Source organism: Nicotiana tabacum, chromosome 11 (assembly GCF_000715075.1).
Source record: "Nicotiana tabacum cultivar K326 chromosome 11, ASM71507v2, whole genome shotgun sequence".
In the NCBI taxonomy this organism is placed as follows: Eukaryota; Viridiplantae; Streptophyta; class Magnoliopsida; order Solanales; family Solanaceae; genus Nicotiana; species Nicotiana tabacum.
Genome location: NC_134090.1, coordinates 17,837,287 through 17,847,356, shown reverse-complemented (window position 1 = coordinate 17,847,356; position 10,070 = coordinate 17,837,287). Strand labels below are relative to the sequence as shown.

General features: G+C 37.4%; 1 protein-coding gene across 1 annotated transcript; it reads left to right on the top strand.

Annotated features, from left to right (window-relative positions):
* Nucleotides 1-2,751: 2,751 nt before the first annotated feature.
* Nucleotides 2,752-8,770, top strand: LOC107780756 (SEC12-like protein 1). The gene is made up of 10 exons (XM_016601337.2): nucleotides 2,752-3,121; nucleotides 3,415-3,509; nucleotides 4,593-4,722; nucleotides 4,815-4,906; nucleotides 6,276-6,372; nucleotides 6,462-6,534; nucleotides 6,641-6,761; nucleotides 7,270-7,389; nucleotides 8,245-8,315; nucleotides 8,403-8,770. The coding sequence occupies exons 1-10, from the start codon at nucleotides 2,951-2,953 to the stop codon at nucleotides 8,585-8,587; spliced, it is 1,155 nt and encodes a 384-aa protein (XP_016456823.1). The 5' UTR covers nucleotides 2,752-2,950; the 3' UTR covers nucleotides 8,588-8,770.
* Nucleotides 8,771-10,070: the final 1,300 nt, after the last annotated feature.

Genomic DNA, 10,070 nt, shown 5'->3' with positions numbered 1-10,070 from the left:
CTATTACACCAGGCACTTCCTTTGGAGCAGAGCCAACATCTTGGGGGGTCCCTTCCCCCGTCTCCTCTTAAGTCTAAGAGAGGTCGATCTCACGAATCTCCCCCTTATCTACCGCTTACTCCCCGGGAGGGGTCGATCCATGGGCGATAAAAATGTCGTCTTCTTCCGACTCGTCCCTAAGTCGGAGAAGTGTATCGGAATCTGGAGCCCGGGAGCTGGTACTTTCTTGGACTTACAAGACACCCTCTTCTTTGGCTTTACCTCGGGACCCGGGGATCCCGAAGATTTTCTTTTCCTCTTCTTATTTTCCCCTGCGATAGCCCCGGTCTATCCCATAATGGAAAGATTAACGGACAAGGATACATCATCGTCCCCATCCAAAGGCCTAAGCTCGGTGGTCTTAGGCAAACCTAGGAAAGAATGAAGAAAAGTCAGTGTGATATGAGTTAAGAATACGGTAATAGCTATTCGCAGGAGAACCTTACCATGAGAATGGGCCTCCCATCGGCTCTTTGAAAGCTTGCGCCATGAGCACTCGAAGTATGACATCTATTTGTAGATGCCTTCAATCCACTCCGTGAGCCGGGGGACAACATTTGGAACCCAGGCTGCACAGCCATAAATACGAATGATGATAAAGGAAATGAAGAAAAATTGACAGTTAAGGAAAGGATGCACTTACGAGATGCATTCCAGTTCTCGGGGAATGACATGAACTTGGGAGAGATCAAGTCTTCAGTCTTCACTCGAACCAAGTGCCCCTGCCGGTCTCGGTCTTGATCTTCATCAATGCTCGAGAAGAGAGTGTTGCTATCCCGACGAGTGAGCTTGATTAGTCCCCCTCGGAAAATTCGGGGACTATATAGACGAAGCAGGTGGTTGATGGTGAACCGACGAGACTCAGAGTCATTCATAAAATAACGGAGGAGGATCACGATCCTCTATAGAGACGAGTGGATTTTCCCAAGGCACACATCGTATTTTTTGCGAAATCCAAAGCAATTGGGTCTACCGGGACCAGTGTGAAGGGGTAAGTGTAAACACTTAAATACCCCTCCATGTAGGGAGTAATAGCATCATCAGGCCTGTGGACTACTATGTCCTTGCCTTCCCATTTACAGTCCTCTCGGACCACGGGAAGAACATCTTCAGTAACGAAGCATATGTACCTCGATGCTCCTTCACTCCGGTCCTGTTTGGATGAGGGTTTCTCGACTTTGAAGTCGTTTGTGATTGAGCAACCTCCGGGTATAAAACTTTTCATGGGAGGCTCGGTGGCAAGCTCGGGGACAAATGCCCCGGAGGTAGCCACCTCGGGAGCGGCCACCTCGAGAATAGTCGCCTCAGAAGCAGCTACCTCAACATTCGTGGCCGGGTGGGAAGATGAAGATGCGACTTGTTGGGGAACTGATTTAGAAGTTTTAGCCATTTCTACTTAATAAAATTTGAAAATTTGGAGAAAAAGTATGAAGGTTTGGAAGAACAAGTTTGAAGGCTGAACAACAGGGGATGAAGATTTGAAGAAAATTTGGATAAGAACCTAAGAACAACTATGAAGATTTGAAGATCAAAAGATGAAGATATGAAGGTTTGAAAGAAGTTGATGATAGCTAGAAAATTTGAAGGTAGAAACTTGATCGGAAAGAGGAAAAAGAACAAAGGGTAGAAGCTTTTATAGGGGAGGTATCCGACGCTTCACATTCGAACGAAACCAACCGATAGTTGGCGTGTGTCCGAAGTCAGAACGACACGGCTGATGAAACGTTTCAACTTCTTCGTTGTTTCGGTTGTAACGTATGGAGGAAGGAACCGAAGAACATTTTCCCATCGTTTCAGCAAACCTACTCTCTGGAAAACGAGGGGACTATCTGTATACGGGTAAAACCGGGGCTAGTGAGCGCCCTGATCTCCCGGTGGGGTCAGACGAAGCAAGGACATAACTACATGGAATCAGGATCGAAGCTAAGAACCACTTGTACTAAGGCCCGAACGAAGCGTTTATCACTGTGGCCATCGAGACACGCCCCCTCAAATCCGATACGGGCTCCAAAGACCTCGGAAAGCACAACCAAATGGTTACACACAATTATCGAAGGGCCGTGATATCCGCGCCCAGCCGGATATCACAGCGTGGATCTCAACGCGTATCGATAGTTGATCAGTGGTTAAGAAAAAAGAAGATTTTTATATTTCTTAGAATTGTACTTAGGATAAAACTCCTCTACTGTATAAAGGGAAAGTTTATTGTTCAATCAAGGCAATATACACTTATTTTCTCTTCTTCTAAAGTTATTTAAAGTTCTTATGTTTGCTCATAGTTCTTCATAAGTCTTTGGCTTCGAATCGAGGGCAGAACAATTACTATATGCAGACATGAGCTCGGATCTGACATCACTTCAATTGTTGTCCATTTTAAGGGTAAATACATAGGTTGACATGCAATAAGAACAAAAAGTCGTCTCTTTTCTTTTTCTATTTTTTGGATTATCCTCTTGTTTAATTAGCCAACAACCAGTTGCGTATTTTTTCCCCTTCTTTTTGCCAATATAAACAGACGTGCAAATTGTAATAATCAGGTGAAACCAATGCATTCCCGCGGAATTATCAGTGCGTAAATGCGAATATCCCAAAATATCCGTTGACTATACTCCCTGGCCCCACCTTCGCCGGTTTCCAACTTTCCATTTCTATATAGCGGTCCCACCACATCGTTTCTCATTTTCACACTTTAAAAAGCGAAAAACAAAAGCCAAAAAATATTAAACAAAATTCGAAATCTCAATTTTCTCTGCAAAACTCAAAAAACTCAACTCCCCATAACGAACAAAAGATCAATTTCTCTCTATTTCTGTCCGCCATTCTTATACCTTGAAACTTGATATACGCACAGTACTACACCCAAATACACACAGAGAGAGAAAGTGGGTTTTGCTTTCGGGTTGTGGAAAAAATGGACGGCGGTGATGTTACGGTGGAAGGGAAGGTGACGTGTGCATCATGGATCAAACGGCCTGAAAACGCGCATCTGGTGGTGATTGCTAAGTCTAACGGAACTTCCTCCTCTTCGCTCGAGATTTTCTCCTTTGATCCCATCACTACTTCTCTTTCTACTTCTCCCAAGGTTCCCCTTTCTCTTTTTTCCAAAAATAGATGTATTTTTTTATTTTAAATTGGTGTTGAAAAGTTTGTTACTGAACCCACTGCTTTAAATTATGGGTGCACTCACTAACATAATTAGGTTACTGATTTCCTGATAAGTATTAATTGGTGATCACCTGCTTTCAAAATTCTAGTGTAAAAAAATCGTTACACTGTATAGCTTAAATACCTGACTTATATATGGCTAATTTTTCCTGGGATTTTTTAGTGATGTTGGTGAAATTTGCTTATTGTTTTTATGGGTATTGATTATAGGCGACATATGTATTTGAGGAAAGTGGTAATGCGGTGTGCATTGCAGTACATCCAACTGGGGACGACTTTGTGTGCTCCACTACCACTGATTGCAAGTAAATACTGAAACCCCGTTTTGTTTTCTCTTAGTTCTTAAAGCTGATTTATTTACCGCTTTTGTTGTGAAAAAGATTGATTATTTTGGCAGTTGGTAGTTTCTTGAGCAAGAAATGCATGAGTTGAATGCCTCTAGATTTCTCGCAGCTTTTCCTTTTTAATTTGTTCTTGTGTTTTTGCTGTTGTGATTCATGATACAAATGATTGTTAATTGTATTGAGGGAAAAAGGTTAAATTTACCCCTGTACTCTTTGGAATTGAGCAAATTTGTCCTCTGTTAAGCTGTCTAATATTACCCCGCCTTTAGAAAAATCTCTTTTTGGCCCTCGACATCTAACTAAGCTCCAACCTGAAGGTATTTTGCACCACTGTCAAAAGTAGAGGGGAAAATTTTGTCCCTTTTTTCCTGAAGAATTTGGATACGTGGAGTCCATCCATTTTATGTTGGAGCTCCATTAATGACGAGGGCAAGTGTATGAATGGACCAAGGGTTTAATGGGAGGTAAAATTGAGCAATTTTAGATACTATAGCCTCTAGAGGCGAAACTGGTCGTTTTCCCTTGTATTAACGTGAGATATATAAACTGGACTAGTATTGTCAGTCAATGAGTTTTTTTTTTTTTTTTGCATGTTTTCTTTGTAGAAATCTGTTACTTTATCACTGTGGAACTCTGGTTTCATCCTTAATTGAGGATTTTTTTTACTTTGGCATCTTTAATAAATATTGGTCATAACATCATGGACCTGCTTGCTGGTGAGGCGAGGTCGAGTAGCAATGGCTGACGATCCTTGACTGTGATACTCTGTTCCAGTAATCTGCATCTATTGATGAAAGAAAACACCCATCATGTATATATTTTTGTCTATAAATTCAATGCAGTGCAATGTTCCAGTGTGGGAGTGTGTTATACAGGTTTCAGGTCTCATTTTGGCCGGTAGTTATCTTTTCAGATTACCGATTAGGTTTTTCACCCAACAAAAGAACATACGGATGACTAATATGAGTTTTTGTATGGTTATTGTCACGCTTATTGTTTATTTCTTGGCCTGAAGGGGATATATTAATTTGCTGTTTGATGCAGGTTGTTTGAGTTATATGGTCATGAAGATAATATAAAATTTGTATGCAAGGAGTTTCCTCTCGAAGATGTTGGTCCACAAAAATGCATGGCCTTTAGTGTTGATGGTTCCAAATTAGCCACTGGCGGAGTTGTGAGCAATTTGTGAAAGATTATTTCTCTTATACTGATGTTCAAAGAATGTTATCTTCTTGTTCTGACTTTCTATCCCTTTGAATCTTAAAGGATGGACATTTCAGACTTTTTGAGTGGCCTACCATGCGCATTATTGTGGATGAACCTAAAGCTCACAAGTCATTCAGAGACATGGATTTCAGGTATAGTTAACTCTACTCAGATTATAGTTGTGCAGAATCCTCAGTTATTTATGATCTGTGAGAATTTTACCGGATATGAGCTCTAGGGACCTATAAGTTTCAGAATGTGTATAATTGCATGTTCCATAATTGAAGTTGATCAGCAGACAGCAATCCATTTATTCTCTTTATGGTGCCATTTGGTGGCTACTGATTTCTCTTTAATAATGAAACTTGAGGCTTTGAGCACTATATGATGCTCAAATTCAGCTGTTATCATCTGGGAAGCTTGTTATCCCATGTTTACAAGCCCTTTTGCTGTGATAATATGCACCAATGCTTAGTTAACCAAAAGAAACCTTCCAAGCAAGCCAAAACCGAGAGGGGTCTTCTTCACTTTTGTTTGTCATAGCTCTGACATGCAGTGTTATATGAAGCTTGAAAGAAGATGTCGTTTATGTATTGGTTACAGAAAAATATGCGGTTTATTAGGTGACAATCAGACATGAAGCATTGTTTGGTTATTTTAGCGTAGAAACAATATTCTTGTTATTGCATTTCTAACTGAAATGTGATTATGACCTGTTTGCTAGATGGAAGATTTATGTTTAGAAGTTCCAGGAGATCCACTTTAGTGCTGAAATGTCTTATTAAATTATATTCTAAAGAAACTAATTGATGGAAAAATGAAGCGAAGGATCTTAGTCTTGTTTCTTTTAACCAATATGATGTTGATTTTGCACTTTAAAGATAAGGGTGAAGTGCTTTTATCATCCAATTATAATCCCATGTACTAGTTTAGCCTTTTGGTTCACCTGTCATGCATCATACCAGATTTTCAAGTTGTTGCTGTTGCTCTGTGTGCTCCTTAGCTAGTGTTGGAAGTAGTTTGTTCTCATGGGGAACTAAAAGTGAAAAAAGAGATTAGTAGGAAACCTGGTTTGCAGGAATTTCCATCTTGGATTGAATAACATCGGATGTAAACTACAGTAACTGAATTTGAATACAAAATTATACTTAATCCTTTTTGGTCATATTAAAGAAGTGAGGGATGTCATAGAAGAACTAAACATGTTGATATGTTCAAAAACGATATATGTTCAAGAACAATTCATTTTGTGATCAAGAATCCTATAATACATGCATGATTGTACATGGATTTGCATTCATGGTATATACTTTGAGTTTTGAAATGTGAATCTGATCTTTGAATATGATTATGACAATCTTCCTACAAAACAAATTTCAAAAGATTTAAGAGTTTATTTACCGAGCCTCTTATTGCGATTGCAGAAATGATATTGAATCCATGTATTGTAGAAGTTTAAGAATTATTGTTTGATGTTTGGACAAGATTTAAAGTCTTTCCCCTACTTTTATATATCTTCAGCTTAGATTCAGAGTTCTTAGCTTCCACATCCACAGATGGTGCCGCCAGAATATGGAAGACAAGCGACGGTGTCCCAGTAACTTTAACACGAAATTCAGTAAGTTCTGTATAGTATGACCGTCTGACCTGTCAGACATTGTTCATCCCTTTTTATGTTGATTTTGTATCTTTTCTTCCACATTGCAGGATGAGAATATTGAGCTCTGCAGGTTCTCTAAAGATGGGACAAAACCATTTTTGTTCACTACCATTCAGAAAGGTATGCTAAATTCTGGCTTTAGTTAAAGAAGTTAGTATATTGAAATTGTGTAACATTTCTTATTGCAAACAATGTGTAACTATCCAAAATTGTGTCAATAAAACAGGCAATAAGACATTGATGGCAGTTTGGGACATCAGTACATGGAAGAAAATTGGACATAAAAGCCTGTTAAAAAAGCCAGCTTCCATTATGTCAATTAGTTTGGATGGGAAATATCTTGCATTGTAAGATCTCTATCCTTTTGCTTCTCCTAGTCATAGTGACATTCGATTATCATCTGCATCATTACTGTCGAATACCTTCCTTGGATACAAGCTGTTGAAGCTTAAGATTGGAATTGGACATCGATTATGCAATTGCGAGTCTTTGATTAAAGCAGTGTTTTTGCATGGATGTTGGATGAATCATTGAGTTGATTTGAGATACACAATTCCGTGATGAGATAGGACGATATGAGGCCTGGAGAGGACCTAAAACAGAATAGCATCTGATTCCTATTTCTTCCTCTTGGAGTTAGGATTCCATCAAACTAATATGAAGTGTTCATCTTGCTAAAACACCTCGTATTTTTTAGTGCTTTTTGTATGATTGAAGTTCTTTGGTGACTCTTAACTTCTCTTCTTCTTGATGACTGTCTCCCCTCCAATACATGGTTTATAGGCCTGTCTTATGGTGTTCAGCAGTGGGGCTATTTTGTTAATATCCGAATCTCTGCTTATCATTTAAATGCAGGGGAAGCAAAGATGGTGATGTCTGTGTTATTGAAGTGAAAAATATGGAGATCTCCTCTTTGCACAGGAGAGTGCACTTGGGTACTAATATTACTTCTTTGGAGTTTTGTCCTAGTGAAAGGTATGTGTTATTCTAGCAATAAGTTGCTATAACCAACTAGTCTCTGTCATTGGTCCTTTGTTCTGAAGCTTATGCCTTATCTTTTAGAAGCCATGTTTCTCAGGGAATTCTAAACAGAGATATAATTCGTGACTTGAGGGTGAAAAGGGAAGTTTATGTGATAGTCTTGTACGTACGATTTGGCCAATTAAGTTTACCAAGAAGCTTGAGTAGATATGGTGATGCCAAGAACGTTTCATGAATATCTTGAGCCTGTAATCTACTTTTGTTTAAGTGCATAAATGGACAAGTTACAGCAACTGATTATTGAAGAAGACAAAAAATAACTGCTTCAGTTACAACGGCTGAATATTGAAGAAAATCTATGTGCTTTTGAGATTATCTGCCGCACCTATAAGTTATTACGTTGGCTTAACTTGGACCTGTATGTGTTTCCTGCATAACTTCTGATTGTGCTCCTTTTCATTATTTCCTCTCTACCCCCTTCTGCTCTTGCCCTTCTGGTCTATAAGTCTTAAGGTAAACAATGGTGCTAGTTTTAGGTATTCTTCTGCCTGGATTTCTGTGCAACATTCCAAGTTAGCTTTATCTTCTCTGTTATTTTTCGGAGTCTTAGATGCTAGTTATCGGTGATTCCTTGATTACATGATTGCCTAATGATAATTGTTCTTTGCCTAAATATGCGCTCTTCAAAGTTGAAACCTTGGGTCGCTTTATGCTTATACTTCACATAGGTCTCTTGAAATATTAATGTCGAGTGGAGTAATTTCTCTCATTACTTATTCTCTGGCAATCAAAACTCTTATTCTCTCTGCCTACTTACCTTATAAGTCCACATTGGTGCACATTTGACAGGGTTGCTCTTACCACTTCCTCTCAATGGGGAGCAATGGTGACAAAGTTAAATGTCCCAGCTGATTGGAAAGGTCTATCTCTTTTTCTTTTCTCTGTATGAGAGGTAATGTGCGTTTTGAGTCCAAATTGATCTTTTTTTCCCCTCTCTTCAATTGCAGAGTGGCAGATTTATCTATTACTCTTGGCATTATTTTTGGCATCGGCTGTCTTATTTTATGTGTTCTTCGAGAATTCTGATTCTTTCTGGAACTTTCCCGATCCATCTTCAAGACCAAAGATTGGAACTGTCCATACAGATCCAACATCTGATGACTGGAGCAGCTTTGGACCTGTAGATTTGTAAGTTATTATAGCCTTGTCTGGAATTAAGGATGGCCAACCTGAAGAAAGATTGTGAAGCAAGTCTCTACTTTTTAAGGCATTTTTTAATATGTATACCTTCTAATTGATGATGTTAAAGTTTGAGGCTAATATTGCCTTTTTGAATAATAATTTTTTTTAAAGATTTATTTGATCTTAGAAGAAAGAATTGTTGCAGCATACTATAGGTTGTTTTAGTGTGACAAGTTTAAAAATCCATTTTAAATTGATTTTTGTGCTATGAACTGAGATTCTTCAAAAATTCCTATCCCATTTGTGATTTCTTCAGAATATTAATTTTCACACCAAGAATTTAAGATTATTAGTATGTGGACAACTATATCTCGAGCACATGTTTAAGTTAGGCCTCAATAGGAAATTAAAATGGAACATCTAACAACGCTTCTTCACATGTTTAAGTTAGTTGTTTTAACTTCTGTTAGCTTCTTTTGAAGTATAAGCACTTAAATTAATCGCCAATTTGATTTAGTTGAAAGACAGATTTGTAGGGCGAATAGCACATGAACAATCACGGAATAAACAATAATTCAGGAACCAAATTCACTACTTCTTATTCTTAATGAAATTAAAATAAAATGAAATTTCATATTGTTTAAGTTTCCATTGGTAGAGGATTTTCTAAAACTTGCAATCGATATATATATTTCCACTACTAGGGGTGTACAAAGGAAACCGACAAATCGCACCAACTCGATAATCCGAGTCAAACCGAGAAAACAAATCCGACTATGGTTTGGTTTGATTTGGTTTGGTGTTGGAAAAAAAAATCCGACCATAATTGGTTTGGTTTGGTTTTAACTAAAGAAAGTCAAACCGAAACCAAACCAACCTGACATTACATATATAGAAATTCTAGATATATTTAATATATAAATATACTTATTGTGATGTAATTTACAAATATTTCTTAAAAATTTTCATAAGTTTGTCTTTTAAGGTATTATTTCAAGGTTGGACTTAGAACTTTTGAATGTTCCAATAAGCTTTATAGCCATTAACATTAGTAAATTAAAATAATGCTAACAAAAGGCTAAACTAAAATCAAATCAATACTAATGCTAACAAAAGACATTCAATTCAATACTACGGGAATGTATTTGAATATCTATTTTTTGTTTTGCAATAATTTAGATAAAAATGCATAACCTATTTTTATTTTTTCTTTAGCGCTTAGTCATGTAATTAATACTCCCTTACTAGTCTACTTATTTTAGCATGGCTTAGTACTTTTAGATTATGTTTATTTTTATTATGACTTTTTAATTAGCAATATTTATATTACATAATTTTATTATCGTTATTGTTGAATATTTTAGGATAATGTCATGACACATCTCATATTTTGTATTAGTTTTTTGGAAAATACTTTATATAGTTGTATCTTACTAGGACTAAAGAAATATTTTGAGCACAATTTATGTGTTTTGTTCTATGAAGATTTTACC

Bases quoted from the DNA above. Each gene is read 5' to 3' on its own strand.
- LOC107780756 (XM_016601337.2), top strand. From the start codon at position 2,951: ATGGACGGCGGTGATGTTACGGTGGAAGGGAAGGTGACGTGTGCATCA. The intron at 6,373-6,461 runs GTAAGTTCTGTA...TCCACATTGCAG, and splicing joins TAACTTTAACACGAAATTCA to GATGAGAATATTGAGCTCTG. The intron at 7,390-8,244 runs GTATGTGTTATT...CACATTTGACAG, and splicing joins GAGTTTTGTCCTAGTGAAAG to GGTTGCTCTTACCACTTCCT.